The sequence below is a fragment of the Sus scrofa genome, chromosome 8 (genome assembly GCF_054392235.1).
Source record: "Sus scrofa isolate SSC_HxYL_T2T_F1_AM1 chromosome 8, Sscrofa_HxYL_maternal_Yorkshire_Landrace_v2.0, whole genome shotgun sequence".
Lineage (NCBI taxonomy): Eukaryota > Metazoa > Chordata > Mammalia > Artiodactyla > Suidae > Sus > Sus scrofa.
In genome coordinates, this window is record NC_139390.1 from 76,118,610 (window position 1) to 76,145,327 (window position 26,718).

Here is a 26,718-nt window from a genome sequence, read left to right on the forward strand (position 1 = left end):
TTGCAGCTACACTGGATCCTTAACCCACTGAGTGAGGCCAGGGATCAAACCTGCTTCCTTGTGGACACTCTGTCAGGTTCTTAACCCACTGGGCCGCAATGGGAACTCCAATTTTATTTGTTTATTTTCTGTCTATCCCCACTGGAGTAAACCCCATGAGGACAGGGATTTTTGTGTATTTTTTTCACTTTTGTTATCTTCAACATAAGAACAGTACCTGGAACATAATGAGCATTCTATACATATTTGATGGCTATGTAGATGCACACACATGCCGTGGGCTGTATTTTCTTTTAAGGTGGCGAATTAGAGGGCTTGCTAACTCCATCTTCTAAGAGCCGCATGGGGGAGAAGGAGCAGCCTGGGTCTGAAAAATTAACATCAAGAACATATGAAAAATCATGGACTTGGAAAAGAGACTTGTGGCTGCCTGATGGGAGGGGGAGGGAGTGGGAGGGATCGGGAGCTTGGGCTTATCAGACACAACTTAGAATAGATTTACAAGGAGATCTTGCTGAATAGCATTGAGAACTTTGTCTAGATACTCATGTTGCAACAGAAGAAAGGGTGGGGGAAAAATGTAATTGTAATGTATAATGTAAGGATAACCTGACCCCCTTGCTGTACAGTGGGAAAATAAAAAAAAAATATTAAAAAAAAAGAACATATGAAACCATTGAGGAGGTTAAAGTCTCAAAGTTTGGTGTGCGTGTGAAATGAGAATGTGCAGGTGTCTTGTGGTTACTATAACAAACTATGGCAAACTTGGTGGCTTAGAACAACAGTTTTCTCTCTCCCACAGTGCTTAAGGCCAGAGGTCTGAAATCTATCATGCTTCCACAGGGGCTGGAGCAGAGAGTCCATCCCCAGCCTCTTCCAGCTTCTGGTGGCTGCTCCAGCACTCCTAGGCTTGGAGAGTCTTCTCTCCAGTCTCTGCTTCCATCTTCACATCGTCTTCTGTGTGTGTGTCTGCACCTTCTCCTCCCTCTTCTTGGTCTCAGTCACCCCTGGTCATTGGATTAAATCTATGTGTCATTGGATTAAGGGCCCATCTGGATAATCTTCATCTCAATATCCTTAAATTAATTATGTCTACAAAACCCCCAAAGCCTGGTGTCTTCAGGATAATATTGGGATCGGACCAAACTCCTGCTGGGCTGACAAACTGTTGAAAGCAGGTGAATATAGACCAGCCACTCTTAAAAATTACTCTTTGAACCTCCACTTGTCATATGCCACCTCCCCAGGACTGGTGGATTACCATCTGAGAACTCTGTTCCCAATGATGCTGCTTTCAAAGAGTTAAGGAAGAGTCCAGAGAAAGGCTTGATGGTATAAAATTAAATTGGTAATATATATAACAGTCAGATATCTGGAAATCCCCAGTGTTCATGAACTAAATACACTTCTAAGGACTCATGAATCAAAGGAGAAATAAAAAGGATATTTAAAAATACTTTAAATTGAATGAAATTGAAAACACAATATAGCAGAGTTTGTGGGCTACCATTAAAATAATAAAGAAAATGTATAGCTCTAAAGGCACTCTGTTTTATAATTTATAGCACTCTGTTTGCCTTGGTTAACATATAGAAAAGAAGGAAGCTCTCAAACAAGTGAACTCAGCTTCCACCTTAAGAAGCTAGAATAAAAGAGCAAATGAAAACAAAGCAAGTTGAAGAAAGGAACTAACAAGAGATCAAAGCAGAAATTAATAATATAGAAAATAGAAAAAAACATAGATAAAAATCAGTGAAAACAAATGCTGGTTCTTTAGGAAGATCAATGCTACTGCTAAACTTCTAGATGGATTTTTCAGGAAAAAAAGAGAAAAACCCAAATTGCTCATATCAGGAATGAGAGAAGTGACATCATCTTAGATATCAATGTGACAAGCAAATATTTTGAAAACTATTTTGCCAGTAAATTTTACAACTTAGATGAAATGGGCAAATGCCTTGAAAGGCACAAAACACCAAAGCTCACTCAAGAAAAAATAGATGATTTGATTATTTCTACAACTATTAAAGAAATGGAAAATTTAGTGAAGATCGTTCCCCTAAAGAAAACTCCAGGCTTCACTCATGAATTCTACTAAACATTTAAGGAAGAAATAACACTGATTTTACACAAACTCTTCCCAAAAACTGAAGAGAAGGGACTATTTTCCAGTTCATTCTCTGAGGCCAGCGTTACCCTGATACCCTCTTTCTGCCATGTGCTGACATAACTGGAAGCTGGCAGTCTGCAACCCAGAAGAGAGCCTCACCAGACCCGGCTCCCAAATCTCAGCCTCCCGGCCTCCCAAACTGATAGAAATGAATTTTTGTTGATAAGCCCCCCACTAAAGACAGTTTGCTATAGCAGCCTGACTGACTCAAACGCTATTCTTTCTACCATGTTCTCCTTTTTCCTACAGATGACAGCTTTTCTCCATTCTTGGTTTACCCGTTCTCTTTATTTTTAACATCTAAGCAAATAGGTATATAAATATGTTCTTAGTGCACCATTCTACTGTTTTTACACAAGGGGTTGCATATTACATAAATTGTTCTATACCTTTTTTTCACTTAAAAATGTAATCTTGGGAGTTCCCGCTGTGGTGCAAGGGCATCAGTGGTGTCTCTGCAGTGCCAGGATGCAAGTTCCATTCTTGCTCCACACAGTGGGAGTTCCTGTTGTGGCTTAGCAGGTTAAGAACCCGACTAGTATCCATGAGGATGCAGGCTTGATCCCTGGCCTCGCTCAGTGGGTTAAGGATCTGGTGTTGCTGCAAGCTGCGGTGCAGACACAGCTCGGATCCAGCATTGCTATGGCTGTGGGTAGGCTGGCAGGTGCAGCTCCAATTCAACCCATAGCCTGGGAACTTCATATGCCACAGGTGCAGCCCTAAAAAGAAGAAAAAAAGCTCTGGTGTTGCTGCAGCTGTGCATAGGTCACAACTGCCCCTCAGATCTGATCGTTGGTTAGGGAACTCCATATGCTGGGGGAAGCCAAAAAAGAAAATATGTAATCTTGGTGCAATTATGCTACAGTTCATTAATTGACCTGTTGACATTTGGATCACTTCCAATCCTTTGTTATTGCAAGTAATGCCACAATGAATAGTCATTTAGTAATAGTGTATTTTTAGCATAGGTCTTAGAAATTTCTCTCACAGGACAAAACACATATTTTTTAGATATTGCCAAATTTTCCCCCATGGATGTTGCACCATCATCTTGCATTCCCACCAGCAGTGGACAAGAGGACCTATTTCGCCGCTTTCCTTTTTTTGTCCTTTGAGTGTCTCACCTGCAGCATATGGAGGTTCCCAGGCTAGGGGGTCTAATCGGAACTGCAGCTGCTGGTTTACACCACAGCCACAGCAACATGGGATCTGAGCCTACACCACAGCTCACGGCAATGCTGGATCCTTAATCCACTGAGCGAGGCCAGGGATTGAACCTACATACTCATGGATACTAGCTGGGTTCATTAATCTCTGAGCTACGACGGGAACTCCTTTTCCCACAGTTTTATCCTCAAGTATATTGTCAAACTTTTAGATTTTTTCCAGTTAGGTGAAAAATTGTGTTGTGGTGTTGTTTAGATGTGCATTTCTCTTGTTACAAGCATTTTTTTTAGGTTTAAGGCCCTTCTTATGTTTTTTCTTTTTGTGTACTGATTAAATCATTTTCCTTTTTTTTTTCTGTCAGATTGTAGGAATAAAAAGACCAGGAGCTGTTTGTATATTCTGATATGGATCATAGGTATTTTTTTCTCAGTTTTTCATCTGTATTTTTGACTCTGCCTATAGTATTCTTCCGTGTTAAAGTCTTAAAATTTTGTGTGTGTATAGTTTAACTTATTACTGCTCCTAAATTTTGCATTGTTGTTAGGAAAATTTCCCCCACTTCACTTGCATTTCTTCTTCTTCTTCTTTTTTTTTTTTTGTCTTTTTAGGGCTGCACCTGCAGCATATGGAGGTTTCCCAGGCTAGGGGTTGAATCAGAGCTGTAGATGCCGTCCTACACCACAGCCATAGCTTCAGCAACAAGGGATCCGAGCGGCCTCTTCGACCTACACCACAGCTCATGGCATGTCTTTTTCCCTTTGTAATTAATAAGTAATCTATGGAGTGATACTTTTAAACTGTAAATATGCCTTTGCCTGATGATTTCTTACCAGTGACTTTAGCATCCATTCATGAAACTGGCTTAAATCACTTGTAACTATGAGTTACAAATGATTATATATATTTTTTAGTTGGCTTCCTTAAGTAGGGAAGAACTTTTCCTTCCATTAACTTTATTTTAAGTTTTGTATTGGTGTATATTGATGAATTCCCCCCTCCAATTTAATGAGTTATAGTTCCTTCCTGTCATTATTTGTTTTACTGTCAATTGTCCCATTGTCCTCTATCTTCTTTTGACACTCCCCCATTAGTTTCTGAGCACTTTCTTAGTTTCTGGCATAATGTTCTCAGCTCATTTTATACTTTTCACGGTCCAGCCCTGGAACAATTCATTTCTGCAAGAAGCCCAGGATTCTTACAGTAGAGAAGTGTTTAAAACCCAACTTATTGAGTTTCTGTCATGGCTCAGTGGTTAATGAACCTGACTAGTATCCATGAGGATGAGGGTTCAATCCCTGGCCTCACTCAGTGGGTTAAGGATCTGGCATTGCCGTGAGCTGTGGTGTAAGTCGCAGACAGGGCTCAGATCCCATGTTGCTGTGGCTGTGGTGTAGACAGGCAGCTATAGCTTGGATTTGACCCCTAGTCTGGGAAACTTCGCATGCTGCAGGAACGGCCCTGAAATACAAAAAAAGAAAAAACGCAACTTGTTTTCTAGCAGCTTTGATTTTGTGGGTACTTGATTTGCTACATGTTTATCAGAATTGGATCTTAATTTTTCTCCAATTCTATCAAATATACAAAAATTATATATTTCAAATTTAACTTCCTTTGGCTACCAGTGAAATTTAGAATCTTTTTAGTTATGTTCTGTCTTTGGTGAATTATTTATTATAGTCCTTTTTCCTTTAGCATTTGCAATAGTTCAAGTTTTTTTTTTTTTGCTTGTCTGTTTGACTAGGTAGTGTGCATACTTAACCTGTGGACTTTTTTTCTAACTCAATAGATTTTTCCAGTGAAACACAGAGATAATTTTTTCCTAGTTAATAATTAGCAAAAAATTCTGCAGACTGATCAAATAAAAATCAAATATGAGGTATATGAGAAATAGGTTAAACAAGTTACTTTTTTACTAATAGTGTCAAAGAATAATATAAAAACTTGATTTTCCTCAGTCACATTACTTTCTTTTGTGAATGTGATTTCTTAAAAAAATGAAACAGTTAAAACTTACAGGTTTTGTTATTTTCTTTTTCTTTTTGACTGAATCCCTAACCCTGCCCACAAAGCCTCAAGATATAGGTAAGAAATTTACTTGTATATCAGCTAAAGAATGACTAAGTTAGGATAATTTCTATTTTTAACCTTATTTTCTTTCAGTTTAATTTTTCACTTGCTTTTTTCTCCCTCTCCCTAGTTTATATATATATATATACATATATATACATATATATATATATATATATATATATATATATATATATATATATATATACTGACCAGATATCCTGAACTAACTTTCCCAGATGTTGTATTTTGGTGATCATATTACCCTATCTGTAGACAGAAACAGTTATCTTGCCCAGGAGATGGTCACCAGCCTTATGGTAGTATAAAAAAGTTGCTGAGAAATAGAATTTGGATTTGAAAATATTAGTATTTCTTGCAAAATATTAGTGTGTTGTAACAGTGGAACATGAGACAGGACTTAGGATTTTTCTGGAACTTTTGGTGGTTCAATATATCTCCCGACCAGTTGGAAAACACCTTTAGAGTATAGGGGACCCTACTTCTTCCAACCACACAGTTTGTCAATCTCCCCAAGCCAGGATGAAGCCGTGTCAGCCTGGAGGAAGGGGTGACTTTTGTATTTCTTTGATTCAAATGGGGAACTGTTCAGAGGTGTCTTTTTGTAATACCGTCTGGCTTGAAAGGCACACGTTTTTGTAACTTGCACCAAGGTGCTATCAGTGTTGCAGTGGTCCTGAAGGAGATTGTGTATTAACTGGATATCCCCCCAACACTCCCCCACCCACACTCACACAGTGCCTAGTAATGAGCCCAGTCACAGGGCTTGAAGAAGGATAGTAGTTCTGGAGTTTTCCTTCTCCTTTGCCCCTTGTAACAACTTGATAAAAAATCCTGCTGATTTTTGTCCCCAATATTTTTGCATCCATGTTTTCCTTTGCATTTCCAAGATTCATGTTCTACTGATTTTCCAATAGAATAATTGCAAAAGTCTCCCAATGGGCTTCTTGCCTTTTTCTACCCATCCATTCATATAGGAATCCATTTATTTAATAAATAGTTCTTGTTACTTCCTATTTGTCAGGCACTGTGGGAGGTCAGACAGACCAATACCTGGCTGGTATTTCTTAGCATATAGAAAGGATGATATTACCATCCTACATAAACATTGTCAGTGCCTCTTCATGGTTTCCAATTAAAGCTCAAACACCTCAGCTTTGTATGAAAGACCCACATAATCTGGACCGAGTTTCCTTCTATCTTAGATTCCATTGTTCCATCCATTATTCCATTATTCTTTATGACTCACTTTCTCCTCAAAGTGCATTATTTGACTTCCCCCAAATACAGCCAAGGTTTCTTACCTGTGTGCTTTTACTCACATCACTGTCTCCACACAGAGAGATGAGCTTCCTTACTTCTCAGGTAGTTGAGATCTTGTACATTTTTTTCAGACTCAATTCCTATTCCCCTCCTCCTATAATCCTTTTTGGGTTCTTCCCCCCCAAATTCTAAAGCATTCCTGTCACATTACTTTGGAATGTCATGTACATGCCACATTGGATTACAGTCATGTACATGAGTCATCTGTACTATGAGAGGACTTGGGACCCCTAGGTCCAGAGGAGGTGTTTTAGTCATCACTGATTGCCTCGTAGTATCCAGCGCAATACTTTGCCAAAGTGAGAGAACTCAATGAAAGTAGTCTATGTGAACAAATATGAAAGTGCTCTGATTAATATATGCTACTTGGGAGGGAATCAATAATTTTAGACTAGTTCAGATATAACCTAAATATCTGTGTCTGGCTAGCACTGTAATCCATACTATCACCAGCATGTTATAGCATCTCTTCTTGGGCACCATTGTAGCATTATATCATATAACAGTGAAACTTCATATTACTTTTCTAGTCATACTTGATATTTAGCATGGAAATGGTGCTTGTGTTTGATGTCTGTGGCTGGAGAACCATCAATAGCAAATCTAAAGTCTGGTCAGCTTGAAATTCATTCAAGGCAATTTGACTTAACAAATCACATGATCAACTCTGATTAAGAGCTAACATTTTGTTCATAGGACTTCTCTCCTTCATGTTCAATATGCCAAATTATTTTCTACCATCAGTTTTTCCTATTTTATAATTTATAAATTTAAATAAATAACAGAGTTATTTATTGGGAAAGTGTTAAAATACCAGGACTTATAATAACCTAAGTATCTTTGCTTTTCAGATGATGTCCGTATCACCAAGAAATTTATAGAAGATAATGTTGTATATATGTGAGTTTCTCTAAACTTGTTTTCATGAGAAGAGTGTTTATTATGAGCTTATCTGATATCTTCCAGAAACCTTAATGCTCTCAAAAGTAATTTAATTAAATATAAGCCATATTAAAAAAGTAAATACAGCATTAATCATAAAATTCAGATGAGACAGTTGAATTGTCAAGAAGTTATAAAACTTGTAGCTTTTGTACTTTGAAAATTTCCTGAGGTTAGTCAGCAAGTGTGTGTTCCTATGAGTTTTTTGGTTGAACACAAATGGAAATTCTGCAGGTCATCATTGTGTACTCTGTGTGGACTGTTGCAGCACCATCATTGCATTTGCTCAATATATTCAGGAGGCATCCTTTGAAGAAGTAGAAATGTTGGTCAAAGCCATGAAAGAATACAGAGATAGATGCTTGGCTGACATGACACTCCCAGAGTGTTCAAAATTAGCTGTAAGTAAATTGTTTGCATGTCTTAAACAAACAAGCTTATTTCTCAACACCGAGAGAGTTTTTGACTTGGAAATATATATTAAAAAAAGAGATGCTCTATGCCTCTCATTTTCATTACACCTTATTTCAATATTTAGGATAAGGCACTTTTGTAGGTGAGATGCAACTCTGTATTCCTATGTGCAGGAGGACTTGGCTATGACCTCGCAGTCCGTGCCATAGTGTACAGGCAGGAAGGCAGCCAAGAGGCTGGCAAAGCACATGGAAGTAGAGGTAGCCTCCTTACTGGCCTCTCTCAATAGCTACTCTACTGTCACACCCCCTTTTCTTGGTCTCACCCCAGCAGAGTCACCATCTACATCTCTAGAGTACTATTACTAAACATTACCACTAAAGATTTTGCTGACATAGTACAATCAAACCCTGTCACTTGGGAGAGAAGAAAAAAGCCATTATGGAAGAGAAATATAGGCAGTAAAGAAATAGGAAGAGGTTAAGGGGCCTCAAGATAGGAGAAAGAAAGCTTTCCAAAGTGTGGGTTGTTTGTCATGAGTGTGGGTCAAGATGCTCTGCTGGTCATATTGGGAAAATTGGAACCGCTTTCCCAAAGGGTGACACTCACCACTCATTTTCTCCATTGTGTCATCTCAGAAGGTTGAACATGTTACAATGAATAAAAAGTGTCTTTTACTTTTCTACCAGAATGATGTTTTACTGGAAAATATATGTGCTATGGAGGGGCTGCCGCAAAAGTATAATTTTTCACACTGCTGCCATAAAGTTGACTTTGAAAGAAGACTCTGTTTCCTCCATAATAAGAAAGCTGAAGTAGGATTTCTGCCTCCTCTTCCTACTCTGGATCCTGAAGAGAAATGCCAGACTTATAAAACTAACAAAGAATCCTTTCTAAATAAGTAAGTTTAATTTCAGCAGAAAAATGATCTGAGGAATTACTCTAAGGCTAAATCCAATATCTACTCCAAAGGAACATAGCTGGGTTCGTTGATCAATTAGTTTGTTCAACACTCATTTTTTGTCAGTCTCTGGTCAGTGTTGAGGATATAAACATGAACAAGATATGAAACCTGCTTTCCTTTCATTAATAATGTGTATTTTGTAATGGGATAAGCCTCAGAACTGAAGTGCGTGCATGGCATCAAGCTGCTACTATAGGAAATAACAGAGTCTTTCAAAAGGGCAGGCGCAGCTGTCACCAAGGGCAAACATTCAATCAATGCGTGTTTAGCAAGAATCTGTTTTCAATAGTGCAATAGTTGCAGAAGCAGAGACTTTTTTTTTTTTCCTGGAAAGCTTAAGTCACAAAGCATATTTGAACATAAGTGATTATGATCTCTGAATCTCGAACAGAGGGTGGATAGATAGCTGTTCTTTGAACATGGAAGGGAAGGCAGCTAACCCTCTGTCATCCTAGGAAAGGACAGAGAATAGCCATAGTCCAGTGTTTATGATTAGAACTGCAATCATCATTCATATTTGGAAGTTGGGAACTTCAATGATAACTTTTTTTTTGGAGAGTGGATAATGCTGCCTTCTATGGACGCCTTCTAGAATGAAAGGGGAAATCCTTCTACCTCTTACCTTTACTTTCATGACTTGACCTTCTTGTCTTGTTTTAAAAAAGTCTTCTCTTTCCCTTCCCTTGTCTACTATTTCTTCATTCCTTTCCTGTTTTTTTCTCTTTCCCTCCTTCTTTTTTTTCTTTTATAGTTATATCTATGAGGTTTCCAGAAGGAACCCCTTTGTTTTTGCCCCTACACTACTAACTGTTGCTGCTCGTTTTGAGGAGATGGCTGAAACATGTTGTGAAGAACAAGAAAAAGCTAATTGCTTTCGATCAAAGGTGGGTATTACATTAATTTCATGAAAAGGATAAGGAGTCACCCCAAACAGTGCTCTTTGCTTAAAAAGAAATTATAGCAGAAGAGTTGGTTACCCTTTGTCCTCTTGCCACTTTCTGTGCTTTTTCAACCCAATGGTCACCTGCTATGGATCTAAATTTCTTATTACCTGAGACCCTTGATAAAACAATTGCCTATGTCTAGGGTCTCTCCTCTGGCTTTGTCTTTCTTGTAAGTTGGAAGGAAGTGCTAGTGTGTAGATAACCAGGTAAAAATGACATTTTATCTTCTACCTGGGACAAGTCCTCTTCTGGCTACCCATAAGATGTCATTATCCCAGAAGAGAGGGACACTCTCCCAGCACACTGCATCACTCACCTTCCCACTGAAGACTCCACCTTTGTAACACGCCACAAATTGATGGTTGTTTTGATATATATGCTTCCTGAGATTAAAAAAAAAAAAACCCTAGATTTCCTCTTTCTAAGCAAACATAGGAAATGTTTGGTCGACATGTGGTTAAGACAGAAGAGAATAGCAGGCTTTTGCTCTTGCATCAACAGAATTTTCTCTTTGTCCTTCAGGCAGAACCTTTCATACAATATTTAAAAGCATTGTCTTCTTACCAAAAAAATGTCTGTGGGGCACTTCTGAAATTTGGACCACAAATCTTACAATCTATGTGAGTTTTATAATATGCGTCTTGTTCCTGCTTGTATTTTCTCATCTGTGTCCCATTTTTGTTAAATCAGTGATGACTTTTAATTTATACTCTTCCCAGTCCCGCAGGGGTTTTTGAGGTGAGTCTCAGTCTGTGTGGATTCCTCAGAACCAGGACATTAGGTCAGAATGAGAGAAAACCTGTAAAATGGGGAGATCCCAGAAGAAAGGGGGCTACTTCTGAGACATTTTTTGGGTTAGTTGGGAATCTGAATGGGTCTGAGAGTTTCCAACCAGGGTTTTAAAACCTCCAAGTACTTTAGACATGACTTATCTATCCGTCTTTGACCTTAATGACCAGGAGACTTACCTTCTAGGGATAAATTTTATCTTATGTGCTTGCCCTAGCCACCTAGCCATGGTGCTAGTGTAATGTCATGTGAAAAATTCTGGGATTTCAAATAGATCAGCAGGAAGGCTTCTGTGTTAGATTATCTGTGTCTGCCATGGGCTCACAACAAGAAATTGTGGTCCTTAAAAGATGTGTTTTGCTATAAAAATTATGAAAGAGGGTACATCTCTCAGGCCTTTTTTTTTTTTTTCTCCCAGTCCTGATGCAGGACTCAAAATGTCAGCCTAGTATTTTCAAAATGATCATGCGGGCCATGCAATATATAAACAGCTATTTGGTAAAGCCATTGGTTAAAAAAAAAAAAAAAGTACCAACTCTTTCTGCAGTTATTTATAGTGTATTAGCAAAGATCCTTCATGTCTTACTTGCTGTTCCAGTTGTTTTTTTTAGTGATTTATCAATTCTATTTCCAGAAACATTGCTGTACTTAGTCAAAAATTCCCCAAGATTGAATTTAAGCAACTTACCTCTCTCCTAGAAGATATTTCTTCCAAATATGACGGATGTTGTGGAGGGGATGTTGTGCATTGCATCCGTGGCAGGGTAAATATTCTATAAAACCAAGTAAAAATTTGGGGGCAGCCATTTTTTTATTTTGAAGTTGCCCTAGTGTGTGGCTACTTACCACATAAAATGTTAATAAATTGTTTGGGATTAATGGATATACACTACTATATATAAAATAAATAAACAATAAGGACTTCCCAAATAGCACAAGGAGCTATATTCAGTGTCTTGTATTAACCTATAATGGAAAAAATTTGAAAAAGAATATATATATACACACACACCCACACACACCTGAATCACTTTGCTGTACACCTGAAACTAACACAACACTGTAAATCAACTATACTTCAATAAAAATAAATTGTTAAATAACTTAAATAAAATAAAAAAATAAAACATTAACAAATAAATCCAAATAAAGCTTTGGAGTTTTTTATACATGAGATTGTTTTTGGCTTACTCAGTAGAATCTAATTTACATGGCTAAATGCACATGACACAAACTCCAAGAATTTAGAATTCGTGAGCATTCATTTAGGTCAGATTAAAGTTTACTTTAATATGGCAAATCCTCTTTTACAGATATTAGACATTAACAATAAAGCTCAGGAATCAGTTTGTTGTCTTTATGTTTTTAGGTGTTACTTTCTCTGGGTTTCTTCAGGCCTTTCCAAATAAGTGGATGTGTTCATTTAAAATGTTTTACTCTAGTCTTTAAAGTGATTCTCTAAGGGTGTATACTAGTAAATATTTTGCTAATGTAGTTGAAGTTCATCTGCACAAATGTAACAGTTTCATTAAAAATATCCCAACTTCTTAGTTAAAATTAGGCTTTTTCTTAGTGACTTTTAATTTGTTTTACTGTTTTAAATTCACAGTGAAACAGTCTGTTAATTGGATAACTTGAATTTTAGAATATGAAGATACATAAATTTTATCTCAAGTAGTGGACAGCAGATGTTCCCAAGAATTATTTTGTCCTTAACTATATTCCAATGAAAAGCAATCTCACTTGCTGTTTACTTTTGTATTGTTTGATTGTTTATGGGGGTGTTGATTGTATAATATTAAATATAATGTACTGATTTAGGACATAATAACACACTTTTCTATGAAGTTTGGACCTGATCATATTATTATTATTATTGTTTTCTTTTTACAGCCACAGCTGTGGCATATGGAAGTTCTCACACTAGGAGTCAGATCAGAGCTGCAGCCACGGCAACTTCAGATCTGAGCCCTATCAGCAACCAACGCCACAGCTTGTGGCAACAGTGAATCCTTAACCCACTGAGCGAGGCCATGGGTTGAATCCACACCCTCACGGACATGATGTTGAGTTCTTAACCCACTGAGCCACAACGGGAACTACTCATGTTATATATTTTTAATATCCTTTTCTTCAATGCCTTTATGGAGAAACAAGAAGAACTGAATTGTAGGTCATTCACAACAGAAGTGAATTTTCAGACAAGAAGAGATGTGTTGCCAGCATGATGATGGCCTTAGGTGAGATGTGTACGTTTGCAAAGACTGGCTCCCTGGTTCTCTGTGGTCTGTTGGAAACATGATGCCAATCTCCATCCCATTTCTAACCTCAACCTAGAGCTCCATCTCATTCCTCACCCTCAGGGTTCCCCAGAATATTCTAGGCAGGAGGAACACCTTGAGCAAAGTCAGAGGGGTCTGGAATAGCCTCTGCTTTGATGGAACTCAACATAGTTCATGGGGAGCTGAAACAAAGGGTAGCACCAATGTGCCGGTTCATTCTGGAGAGTCTGGAGAAGGGACTAGGGCGAGATCCGCTTTTTAAAATTACCCAGCTAATGAGTAAAGAAGATAACTTCACCGTCTCCCTAATTCTCATAACTTGTATAAAGGTTAGAATTCGGGGGAAGACTTGGGAGAGGAGTGAGAATAAGGTTTTCTATTTTATACATTATTTGATAATTTGAACAGCTTCAAATTAATAATATCCTTAGGAAAATGACAACAATGAGTAGAGTAGTTTCTAATGTTTGAGAAATCTTCATCTGGTATTTGCTGTAGTGGTTCATTGGTTCATCATTCTTTCATTCACTTATCAAATAGTTATTGAATTTCTACTATATGCTTGGCAATGTAGTTTCAGGTCATGAGAGAAGTCTAGAATTATAGATATTACAGTAATATGTTGTTAGTGGCCCTCACTGAAGTATAGGTGAGTTCTTACGGGAAAGAAACATCATTTAGAATTTAAAATGGGAGTTCCTATTGTGGCTCACTGGTAACAAAATTGACTAGTAGCCATGAGGACGCAGGTTCGATCCCTGGCCTGACTCAGTGGGTTAAGAATCTGGCGTTGTTGTGAGCTGTGGTGTAGGTTGCAGACATGGCTTGGATCCTGCATTGCTGTGGCTGTGGTGTAGGCTGGCAGCGCAGCTCTGATTTGATCCCTAGCCTGGGAACTTCCAAATGCTGCAAGTGTAGTGCCCCCCCCCACACACACACACAAAAAAAAGGAAGAAGAAGGAGAAGATTTTACTTTAAACTTTCAGTGTTGTCAATGGAGTAGGGGTAATGTATTTAAAAGATTAGGGATTCATAATGAATGTGAATTTATGTGTCCATTTTTTCCTAATTATACCATCTAAAATCCTGAGAAATAAAATTTACATTTATGTGAAATATATTAAATCAATACCAAATTTAAATATGAAACAATTCCCGATGTTATGTGTATGATTGATTTGGCATTCCATTTTTGAAGGAAAATCCAGCCCTGAAAAGATTATGAAAATAAAGTTATTTCTCATTCTTATTTGGTACAGAGCAAGGTTATGAGCCATATTTGTTCAAAACAAGATTCCATCTCCAGCAAAATCAAGGAGTGCTGTGAAAAGAAGATACCACAGCGTGGCGAGTGCATAATTTACTCAAATAAAGATGACAGACCAAATGACTTGTCTCCAAGAGAAGCAAAGTTTACTGAAAGTGAAAATGTGTGTGAGGAACGAGATGCTGACCCAGAGACCTTCCTGGCCGAGTAACATAACTCTATATTGACATTTATAAGGCAAACAGAGAATTATGATTTGCCCTATGTTGATTTAAATTGGGGAGAAGAAATAGGAGCCATTTAAATCATTGGGTATCACATAATTTAAAAAGTCATGGCTATAGAGCATAGTCTTTTTACATGATTTTAAGAAAATGCAACTGTGTTATGATAGTGATGGCTAACATTTATTGAGTTCTTGATATGTGCCAGACAATGGGCTAAGTACTTTATATGGATTATCTGTTTTAATTCTCACAAGAGTCTTGTAAAATAAGTATGACTGATTTCTCCCAATTTTCAGATGAGCAAACTGAGGTACACAGAAGTTAAGTAACTTGTTCAAGATTCATAGCTAAAATACTTCAGAGTAAGATTTGACCCCAGGAGGTCTGGTCCAAGAAGTTGCAGGCTTAACTGCCGTGCTCTGCCACCTCGCAGCTGTTTAGGGAAGGACTAGTGGATTTGGAGCCCAAAGAAGTAGAGTTGAGTCCTGGTTGAGTCCCTGGGACAAATTAACCTCTCTGTACTTTAAGTAATCATACAAAAATTCATGTAAGAATATTTATTCATTCAAAATTTGTTGGTGATGGAATATAATCCAGGGACTTGACTAGGTTAGACAGGGTTTTTGTTCCCAACAAGCTTTCATCAATAGGAAGTATGATGGGGGAAGAGATAGCCTTATAAATAAATATGTAAGAAATAGTCTTTAATTTCTTTTTCTTTTTTTTTAGGGCCACACCTGTGGCATATGGAAGTTCCCAGGCTAGGAGTTGAATCTGAGCTGCAGCTGCCAGCCTACACCACAGGCACAGCAATGCGGGATCTGAGCTGCATCTGTGACCTACACCAAGACTCACGGCAATACCAGATCCTTAACCCACTGAACGAGGCCAGGGATTGAACCTACGTCCTCATGGATACTAGTTGGGTTCATTACCACTGAACCACAAGGGGAACTCCAGAAATATTCTTTAATTTCTGATAGCACTAGATGATAGGTATTGCAGGGACAGAGGAGAGAGGCCCTGGGGACCCTGGAAAGGCTTGATGGGGAGGAAGTACTTGAAGAACATTTGATAATCTAGACAGAGGGGTAGACATGGGCAGAAGGATAAAACCACTTGGTGTATGTGTGGTTGTGCGCAGAGATTCTGCAGTGAGAGACGAGACTGGTGAGAGGTAGATGGGGTCAGATCACGCAGGCTTGTTTAGTAACGAGATGCCACTGAAGGGTTTTCATTGAAGAATAAGGAAGGACAAAATCACTTTTGTTTTTTAGAAACTTCATCTGGAATGAATCCCAGTTTGAGGCTTAGGTGGTTGGTAAGTAGTTTTCAGATTCAATGAGATGGGACATATGGGGGAAGGTTTTGTGGGAAATAGGGTATATTTGAATCTGGCCCCACTGACCTTGAGGTGCCTGTAAGGTAACTAGTTGGGAACGTCCCGTGATAATTTCACGTATGAACCCGGAGTTCTGGAAGGAGGTCTGAATACAAGAGACAGTTTATTGAATACTTACCAAATTTTAAGTGCTTCTCATCTATTAGGAATTTAACTTTCAGAGCGACCTTTTGAGGTGAGAATACTTTTATTATCTTCATTTTATAGGCAAGGAAGCAGACACAGAGGTTAAGTAACTTGCTCCAAAGTCACACGACTAATATGTGGTGGAACCAGGATTCAAATGCAACAGTGTGGCTACAGATTCCAGCTTGTATCACCACTGTGCTCTGTGGCTTCTCATGGATGCTAAGTCAAATTAAACTAAAGGATAGATGTAAGCATTTCACTTGTATCTGACATGTGCTCGGCTAAACGGAAGCAGTTTTCATCCACATCCTCATCTTCATCATCTCCATCATCATCATCACTATTACAACAAGACAGAGTTTGAAGTGTGGGGAAGGATAGGGCAACAATGAACAGGCTGAGCTAGAAGCAGTTTAAGGTGGTTTTTCTGGAAGCAAACATTTGAGGCAAGACCTCAGTGGATCTGCCAGGGGAGGCAGGCTTCTAGGCTTACGTGAGATTTTAAGGGGAGACCTTGATTCTCTGAAGGTTCAACACCACTGCTTTTCGGTATGGGAATCTAGTCCTATCTCACTAGCAGGACTGAAAAGGCAGGCAGAGAAGCAGGAGAGATAATGTCAGAAAAAAAAAAAAAAAAATCAAAGCCTGCAAAACAAAAAGAGATGAAAAAAATCCCTTAATCTTGAAAATTTTTATGAAGTGTTGCTCTCACAAAACAAACCATTTTTTACTTATTTTGAATGAAGAGAGAAGACACCTCATGAAGATTGTGAACAGCATGGTCAAGGTAGTTAAAGAAACCACCTCTCTCTTGATAAGAGAGTCAGGTTGGTTTGAAAAAGAATGAAGTCGGCATCCTATGGGACTTAGGTTCAAATTTCATACTTTTCATTAAAAGCAAGATGCTTAGCTGGTCTGAGACTTAGTTTCCATAGCTTTAAAGTAGTGCTTATCTTAGGGACTAGATGAAGTTAATAGTACTTTGGGGATTAGATGAAGTTAAACAAGAAGGTGTTTATAAAAGCTAGGAAGGCTTCTGTGGCCAAAGCTTGAGCCAGTGCCTTGCACCTACTAAGGGCTTAATAAGTGTTAGCCTCTTCCCTCTCCTTTTCCACTTTCTCCTCAAATCACACCCACCTATACCCTCACGGAGGCCATGGAAACTGCCACTAGTAATTTAGAGCTGCAGGGGTGATGACTTCCATATTTGTTTGGCAAGTAACAGGATGAAGGAATGAACATAGTTTGCTCCACAATTTTGCCCCAAGGCGGCACCCGGAGTCGGGAGAAAGCCATATTCCTACCATCTCAAGACGGAGATCTAAATGCATTTTCCAACAGAATTATACTTGTTGTGTGTTTTCTGAAGTATTGGTGGCATGCTCTACTATTTCTGATGCTTCATGATTAAATCATTCTAATAATTAACTTTAAATACCACTAACCATTCTATCCCTGCAAGTAAAAGCGTTGGTAGTTTAAGACATAATATGGAAGGGAAGCTTTGTAAAATGACCTCCTGTGGTCAAAATATCCTGTTAAATCGGTCCTAGACCAAGCCAAAGGAGGAACTTAGCATCTGAAAACAGACTTGGTATTAGAAGATCTGACTAGACTAAAAGATAATAGGATTTGGGTTTTGCTCTTTCTCTAAGTTCTAATACATGAAATATTTTACACGTCATAGGTTTCTTTATGAATACTCAAGGAGACATCCAGAACTATCCACACCAGAGCTATTAAGAATTGCTGGAGTATACGAAGATCTCCTGAGAGAGTGCTGCAACTCGCAGACCCCTCCAGACTGTTACAAAGATGCAGTAAGTTCCCTCCTGTGGGCTCAGAGAATTAAACAGAACAAAACAACAAACACTTACAAACTATCAAAGTTTTCTTCTCCTGCAGAGGGTGGAAAATGCTATTAACCAATCAGAGTCTACCTTAAATTCAATATAAGCTGATCACTCCGAAGACTGCCACACTCAGTTTGGGTTAAACATAATGTTTTAAACTCCAAATCATGTGTGTTGATGCAAAAATTCTTCCCATTAAACATTAATTTTTTTTTTTTTTTGTCTTTTTAGGGCCACACCTGCAGCATATGGAAGTTCCCAGGGTAGGGGGTGAAATCAGAGCTGCAGCCCCTGGCCTACGCCTACGCCACAGCAACGCAGGATCTAAGTCATGTCTGCAACCTACACCACAGCTCAGGCAATGCGGGATCCTTAACCCACTGATCAAGGCCAGGGATCGAACCTGCGTCCTCAAGTGCTAGTCAAGTTCATTAACCGCTGATCCACGGTGGAACTCCCTAAACATTTATATTTTTATTTATATACTCTGTATTTTTTGAGCCATTTTGGATTTTTTTATGATTGTAAAAATAATAAATGATTATTAAAGATGATTAGAAAGTACCAAAAATTATAAAGAAAAGAACTTTTCTGATTCTGTCACCAAGAAATAGTTATAATTAATTTCTTTAATCTTTTCTATGCATATATGCATATCTATCTGTATGTATGTTTGAAAATAAGATTCAAATAATATTTTCTTAAGATTTTTGGATATTTTCTATTTAGTATCATAAAAATCATTTATGTTATTAAACATACTTCAAAATGTACTTTATTTTAAATAATAGTATCTCATTATAATAAATTATGTAGCTGCTCTCTTACTGTATGGTGGACATTTTGGACACTTATTTAGGTTTTTAAAAATTTTATATGTGACCATAAGTTTCTCATTCCATTTTTTTATTAACATTTATGGTTACTTTTTTTTTTTTTTTTTGGCTGTGGTGGGCAGCAGTTTGATGTAGTATCTCAGTTCCCAGACCACGGTTTGAACCTGGGCCACAGGAGTGAAAGTGCCGAATCTTAGCCACTAGACACCAGGGAACTCCCTATCATTAATTTCTTAAAATAGACTCTCAGCGAGAAAATTATTAGATCAAAATATATAGATTTAAAGGAAAACATTTGATACAAAAGCTAAGTTCCTATCTTGAAAATTTTTACCAGCAACGCAGGACCTGAGCCGTGCTTGAGCACCCTCTTAACACACACTGCACGTGGAAATCAACTTTACTATATTTATGTGTAAAAAATAGTGCCCATGTTTTAAGAATTTAATTAATTTTTAATGAAGTCCTTCTCTTATGATTTTAGCTACTGTAATTATAAATTTCCTGCGAAGAATCTTTTCATGTCTTTTACCTGTCTTGTTGAAATTAGTATGTTTGAATATCAATTTATTTGCACTTTTTGTGCATTATAGAAATTAATTACTTAACATTTCTGATTTGTTTCTCATTCATTTGCTATGTGTTGTTTTCACTTTACTTAAAAAGTTACCTCCATCTTGCCAGCAAAGCCAATTTACACCCACTCATGTTTGAGCAAGAAGCAAGAAGACTTGTTTCAGTTCAGTTCTACCACTGTCCTTAAGGAGGTCTGTTCCTGATGGCTAAATGAATCATAATGCTAGAAAATTCTTTTTATTATATGGAGACACAATCATCCTAAGTATCCATCCGCTGGTGTGTAGTTTCCTCCCTGTTGGCCACTCAGTAGGTGTCCAATTATGCCACATGAGAATTTGTTAAATATTTGAAGATAATTACTGGAGGTTTAAAGTTCCAATTCTAAATCATGAAAAAGAAGGTATAAAAAAGATACATGTGGTCAAGAATATTTGATTCTGTAGCAATACTTACTGGCTTGGTGATTCTAAGCAAGTCACTTGACTTCATAAGGCCAGATAACTGCTCTGGCTGCTTCAAAGTGAGCATCAAACTGATCATTGTCAACATCAGATGTGAATTCTACTTTGTAGACTGGAAAGCTCCATAAATTGGACAAGATAATGATGATAAAAAATTTGAACTTTCAAATTTTAGCAAAAACCATATCTTGATAATTTTAACTGGAAAAGTTCAAATTCTTATATACTTATATTAAAAAAAACCTTCAATTTAGGGAGCAATGGATGGGAGTGACAGTTTGAAAATAATATATAAATAAAAAAAGCAATTATGCAAGTGGACGTGAAGCTTATGATTAAATTTTAGATTAAAATGTTCATAAATGGGATTGTTTGTATTTTCAGGAAAAGAAATTCAATGAGACAACTGAGAAAAGCCTCAAGATAGTACAACGGGAATGTGAACATTTTCAGAATTTGGGGAAGGATGACTTGAAATACCAGTAAGTTGTTAGTACAAGCAGGTTAACACTCATCACCAGGATAAAGTAAAGAAGTGTCAAAAATTTAATTCAATCTCTTAGTTATGGCACATTCGTAAACTCCAGGAAAGAGTAAAAACATGAAGTCAAGAATGTGCTTTGAGCTATCATATTAAGTCTTTACCTACCAGGAATGAGGCTAAAAATTGAAGAAATACAGGATCCTGGGCAAATTGGTTCTCTAATGCTTTCATTTTTGTTTGGACTCCCCTTTCTCACTCCCAACCCAAAATTTCTGGATTTTTCCCCATTTCAGGAATTTGCAGGGGTGGGAGGGTGGAATGAAACAAACTTTAGGTTATTACAATTTCCTAAGGAAAGGATGGATTTCCCAGGATTTAAGCACATCTAATTGAATTTAAAGATTTTTTTCTAGGGAGTTATCTTGTGGCTCAGTGTGTTAAGGATCTGGTTTGTCACTACAGTGGCTTGGGTTGCTGCTATGGCACAGGTTTAATTGCTGGCCTGGGAACTATGCCATGGGTGTAGCCAAAAGGAAAAAAAAAAAAAAAAAAAAAAAAAAAAGAGTTCCTGTGGTGCATCGGTATGAACCCAACTAGAATCTATGAAGATGCGGGTTCAATCCCTGGCCTCACTCAGTGGGTTAAGGATCCAGTGTTGCCATGAGCTGTGGTGTAGGTCACAGACTCGGCTCAGATCTGGTGTTAACTGTGGCTGTGGTGTAGGCCAGTGGCTACAGCTCGGATTGGACCCCTCGCCTGGGAACCTCCATATGCCACGGGTGAAGCCATTTAAAAAAAAACAACAAAAAACACAGTTTAAGCAATATGATTTCACTATTTCTGCAGTCTGGCTTAGCTAAGTCAAACCCAGTCCATTAAAGATCTTTGTTTGCTTCACCTGAAATTATCCCTTTCCAACATGTATTGCATCTATTAAATTTTCCCTTTAAAATATTTATTCAGTATACAAGGGATTTCAAGCAGGATGTTACTTACTAGCCAAGATATTTGCTCCCAAGAAGCTCCTATACTCGGAGGTAAAACAGGATGGCAAATCTGGGTTTCTGAGATTGTCACGAAATTAGAAGGAAGGCAAAATACAGAAATTTAGGAGGCAGGAGGCAGGCAAATAGGGAGCAAAGAGATCATTCTCTGCCATTTTAGCAGAGAACTGAGGTTCACGTTGTCCTTAGCGTTGGTCGTCCCTAGCCTTGCAGAGTGGAAGTGTCAAGGAGTTGGACCAGGGAAAGCATGCATCTGCTTTTCTTCAGAATCAAACAGACAAATATTCTTTCAGCTACCTCGCCAGGCTCACAAAGATAGCCCCTCAGCTCTCCACGGACGAACTGACTTTTCTCGGCAAGGAAATGATGATTGCTTTGGCCACCTGCTGTACACTGAGTGAAGAGTTTGCCTGCGTTGATAATTTGGTGAGCCTTGGCCCATGGACTTGACTATACCCCAAAAAGAAAGAAAAAAAAAAAAAGCATGTCTGCATGCACTGATTGATAGTGACATCCATCTTCCTCTCTTTATTGTTTACAAGATCGTTAGGAAAGATTGTTATTTCTGGTCTGACTGTGTCAAAATCTTGAAAAGTGAAAGAGAATGTCTTCACTGTCTTCTTGGGATTCTCCAAATCACCCTTCTTACATCTTATTTATATTAGAAATCATTCATTACCGCAAATTCCTGGGATTTGAGGTGTAGTTTCAGAAAATTTCATAGTTTTTTTTGGGCCACACCCGTGGCATGCAGAAGTTCCTGCACCAGTGATGCAAGCCATTGCCAAGACACTGCTGGATCCTTAACACACTGTGCCACAAAGGAACTTCCTTTTTTTTTTTAAACTTCATAATTTTAAGTAATGTTAACAAATTCTCCTTCTTGCCAACTCAGTAAGAGAATTGCTGCTTCCAGCCCAGTCTGGGCTGGGTGCATCTCTCTGGGGCTGGGGCAGAGAGCATGTGGGGTGTCCCAGGAGGAGAAGTCTAAGGGCCACCATATCCTGCTGCCACTTTCAGTTGGGCATTTGCAGCTCTCTGCTCACAATCACACACACACACACACACACACACACACACACACACACACACACACACACACACACACACATATGTTAACAATAGTTAATCTACAGTCTTTTAAAGTGCTTTGGCTCACATTTGGATATAATGCCATTTAGGCCCCAGCCTTTACTTTTCTTTGTATTTAGTGTCATGTTATAAGTGCTTGGGTTTTCTGTGTAAAGTTGACAATGATTTTAGAATGCTCTAAATATGCATCTAACTGTATTTCAAAACTCCATTGCATCTTTCTTTGGTCCAGATGGATTTAGTTCTTGGAGAGCTATGTGGAATAAATAAAAATCGAAGCATCAACCCCACTGTGGACCACTGCTGTAAAACAAACTTTGCCTTCAGAAGGTCCTGCTTTGAAGGCTTGGAAGCCGATAAGACATATGTGCCTCTACCTCCCTCTCAAGGATTATTTACCTTCCCCCCAGACTTGTGTCAGGCTCATAACGAGGAGCTCCAGAGAAAGAAAGACAGGTACACACAATCTCTTCTAGTCATCTTCTTCTTCAACCTGAAGACACAGCAGGTATTCATGAGAAGGTTTCTATTAAAGGATATGTGATGTTGGTGTTATAATCCTGTTCCTTCTGTCAGTTTGTCCAGTCTCTCCAATTATAAGTTAATTGCTAGAGGCTTGGAGTCTCCAAAATACTGTGATTTGGAAAGGTGGGTTGGGGCAGCCACAAGAGGCTCAGAGGAGGGGCAAAACAAATCAGATTTTCTTGAGAGAAGGTCAAAGATGTTTGCTCTAACAATATCTCTTGATGCTTGAGGAGATGAGAGGTGCAAAAGGGACAAGAATTCTTTTGTTTTCTCAGGCAATGCTATAAATGCCAAGGAATCAGAGCTTTATTTATTTATTTATTTGCACTTAGGCAATGCCTGCATCAAGTGGAGTGAAAACAGCATTTAGTTCCTGAGGAAGCAGGGAGATGGTAGTTTTTCGGAAATGAACATTCTGGAAAGTTCAAATGTAGTCACATATCCTACGATATTGTATGTAATGAAGACTTACTGTCTGTCCCATATTTTATACAGTTTGGCCCATGATGGCATCCCCCTCCAAAGAATGTTATCATGGAATCCATCCTGTACACTTAACAGAAAAGTTTTAGGACATCCTTTGAAAAGGGACCTATTTTAGCTTTTTACATTCACCCAGATGGAGATTCCCAACACATGATTCTATAGCAAGCTTGTTAGAGAAGGGGGCTCCAGACAGAAATCATTAATTCTTTCTGTTTGGCATCTGTGGGTCACAGGTTTCTCGTCAACTTAGTGAAACTGAAGCCTGAACTAACAGAGGAGGCGCTCCGGTCATCACTGATCGAGTTCACTAATGTGGTGGTGAAGTGCTGCCAAGCCGAAGGGCCTGAAGCCTGCTTCGAGGAAGAGGTACTTCTAGCTATTTTGCCCCCAATCCAGCTGGTATTCCTGGTCAAACAAAAGAAAACACAACTCCTGTAGGACACTGCTTCCTCCCTACAGTGTGTCCCAGGCCAAGGTTTGAGGTCACAGTCACTACGCAACTAGTATGCAGATGAGTGTCTGATAGGGTTTGGCACTTGGTGACGACAGGGTCTAAGAAAAGAAGGCAGAAATCACAGGTTCTAAGGCCAGCAGTCTGGGTCGTGTCATTTAATCTGAACTGCCATTCATCTTCTGTAATGCAGGATGGTAGCTCTGATCCTTTAGCACACCACCCAATTTCTTAATCGTTAAACTGAACTGTGAAGGAAATCATATTAATCTCAAAGGGAGGGGAAGCAGGAAGGACTTAGGAAGGGACATCTTTCAGTGGGTGGCTCTGTCACATTTCTGGGTCTCGTCCCAACATCCCCCAGTAGAGAATACCTGTGCGTGAAGGGAGGAGGTGGGAGCCAAGGGTGGCAAAGCGAGGGGGTATGTCCCCTGCTGGTTCTCATTCCAGGGATGGAGGCTGCCAGCTGCCAGGAGCCTCAGGTACCTCGTGTCAGCCCCAGTGGGTGGCTCCTCCGAAGTACTTTTCTCTCTCTTTCTATCCTTGCAACACCCACTCCCCTCCAGGCTCACAACTGGTGCACACACATGTACTTCGTACACACACACACACACACACACACACACACACACACAGAGTTTTCTTTTTGGTTGAGAGCCCTGTTTTTCTGAGTCAGTGCTTAGTCAGTATGAATTATTTTTTGTTACAAACTATGTTTTATTTAAAAAATTAACACTTAATTTAATTCGAGGGTATTAATCAACATCCAGCATTTCCCCAGGTGAGTGTGCGAGTTGAGACCATGTAAAGGGGGGGACAAATTCCCTGACAGTTTGTAAGAGGCTGGGGGTATTAGTTTCCAGGTTCATTGGAAGAACATGTTCATTGTCTCCTGTACCACGTGAGAGTGGTTTAACTTTACCCAACGTAAGACAACGTGCTTCTCTAAATATAATCATGTCTAAAATTTTTCTATTTTTTAAATTGAAGTATAGTTGATGTGCAATATTATATCAGTTACAGGTGTTTAATATAGTGATTCAAAATTTTTGAAGGTTTCCTCCACTTACAGTTATTATAAAATATGGGCTACATGCCTTGTGTTGTACCATCTATCCTTAGCTTGTTTAAACCCAAATGCTTGTGCCTCTCACTCTCTTCCCTCTCCCCACTGGTAACCACTCATTTGTTCTCTATGTCTGTGAGTCGACTTCTTTTTTGTTATATTCACCAGTTTGTTGTGTTTTTTAGATTTCACATATATGTGATTTCATACAGTATGTGTCTTTGTTTTCTGATTTATTTTACTAAGCGTAATGTCCTCCAAGTCCATCCAGGTTGCTGCAAATGGCAAAATTTCATTCCATTTAATACCTGAATAATACTCTAGTGTGTGTGTGTGTGTGTGTGTGTGTGCACGCGTGTGTAACTGTTGATGGACACTTAGGCTGCTTCCATATCTTGGCTATTATAAACAATGCTGCTGTGAACATTAGGGTGCATATGTCTTTTCAAATGAGTGTTTTTGCTTTTTTTTTTGGATATACATCCAGGAGTGGAATTCCTGGGTCTTAAGGTAATTCCGTTTTAGTTTTTGGGAACTGTTGGTGGGAATGTAAATTGGTGCAGTCACTGTGGAAAACAGTATGGAGGTTCCTCAAAAATCTTCCTATGTGTTTTTATTTCTTTTCTTTTTCTCTCTTAGGGTCCAAAATTGGCAGCCAAAAGTCAGGCTGCTTGAAAAGCATCAAGTAAAACCCCCCAAAGGTAAAACCGTCTATCTCAATCAAAGGCTGAATGTATTGGTAGCTTATTTGGTCATCCCGGTTTTCCCCCCTTTCATGCTTCAGTGTCCATTTCTGACTCATCCAACATGTCTTCTACCCAATAGACCCCAGGACTACTGGTTTTGTTTATTTTCCTTACGAGATGGCACTCCTGCATTTTTTTCTTTCCTTTTTTTATGGCTGCATCTCTGGAATATGGAAGTTCCTGGGCCAGGGATTGAATCCAAGCCGCAGCTACAACCCACACCACAGCTGTAGCAATGCTGGATCCTTTAACCCACTGTACCAGGCTGAGGAATTGAACCTGTGCCTCCACAGTGACCCAAGCTGTTGCTGTCGGATTCTTAACCCACTGCACCACAGCGGGGACTCCCAGCAGCACTGAATTTGTGATATCACTTCTCTTACTGTTCCAGCAGTTTTCTGAATAGCCAGATGCAGCTACTCCTCTGCCTTTCTGCTGTTGTGTTCAGGTGTCTGGACCAGAGAGGAGAAGCCACTGAATCTCTGAACCCTGACAGGGAGAGAAGGGGACTGGGACGGGCAGACAGGCCTCAGGAAACCTGTCCTAAGAGCCTTGCCACAGCATTTACATGAAGGAAAAGCGAAGTTTATGATTTTGAAAAGATATATAGAAGATGCCCTCTCCCCTGAAGTTTATGTAAGACTCATTCACAAACTTGAGGAACAAATGTTGAATAGATATGGCAACCTTGTGTAATGTTGGGGAAGAGAGACCTGGACCACCACAGAAAGTGGGTCTGGATCTACAAAGGCTAAATATAGTTACCACTAACAGTTTTTTATATACATGACTTTCCATCATCAATTATAACATTTCATATTCTTTTGCTGCACAAATACTGTTTTTTCTTTCCAGGTTCCTGAGAAAAAAGAAGACCAACTTACCTGCTTCCTATTTGTCCTGTGGTGAATTTCATTTTCTGAGAAGAACACAGTAGAAAGATTCTTCTGTAAACTTCATCTGAAATCATGTTATCGCAGCAAGCAATAAACAACAGCATTATAAAGTTATTTCTCAAAGACTGATT

General features: G+C 38.8%; 1 protein-coding gene across 14 annotated transcripts; it reads left to right on the plus strand.

Moving 5' to 3' along the window:
• The first annotated feature begins 5,299 nt into the window (after positions 1–5,299).
• AFM (afamin) lies at positions 5,300–26,710 on the plus strand. 14 transcript variants are annotated; one of them, XR_014812696.1, is made up of 16 exons: positions 5,300–5,419; positions 7,600–7,648; positions 7,925–8,091; positions 8,794–9,005; positions 9,820–9,952; positions 10,535–10,632; positions 11,436–11,565; positions 14,343–14,557; positions 15,855–15,898; positions 17,796–17,928; positions 20,222–20,319; positions 21,619–21,751; positions 22,650–22,873; positions 23,662–23,794; positions 25,585–25,646; positions 26,547–26,710. XR_014812696.1 is itself a non-coding variant. In XM_084972462.1 (15 exons), exons 2-14 carry the CDS (start codon positions 7,636–7,638, stop codon positions 25,618–25,620), a joined length of 1,725 nt encoding a protein of 574 aa, XP_084828588.1. In that variant the 5' UTR covers positions 5,300–5,419; positions 7,600–7,635; the 3' UTR covers positions 25,621–25,646; positions 26,547–26,710. The 14 variants fall into 14 exon arrangements, 9 of the variants coding, with proteins under 9 accessions (XP_084828588.1, XP_003357020.2, XP_084828591.1 ...); XR_014812694.1 differs by having other exon boundaries at positions 7,959–8,091; XR_014812695.1 differs by lacking the exon at positions 21,619–21,751 and having other exon boundaries at positions 7,959–8,091.
• Positions 26,711–26,718: the final 8 nt, after the last annotated feature.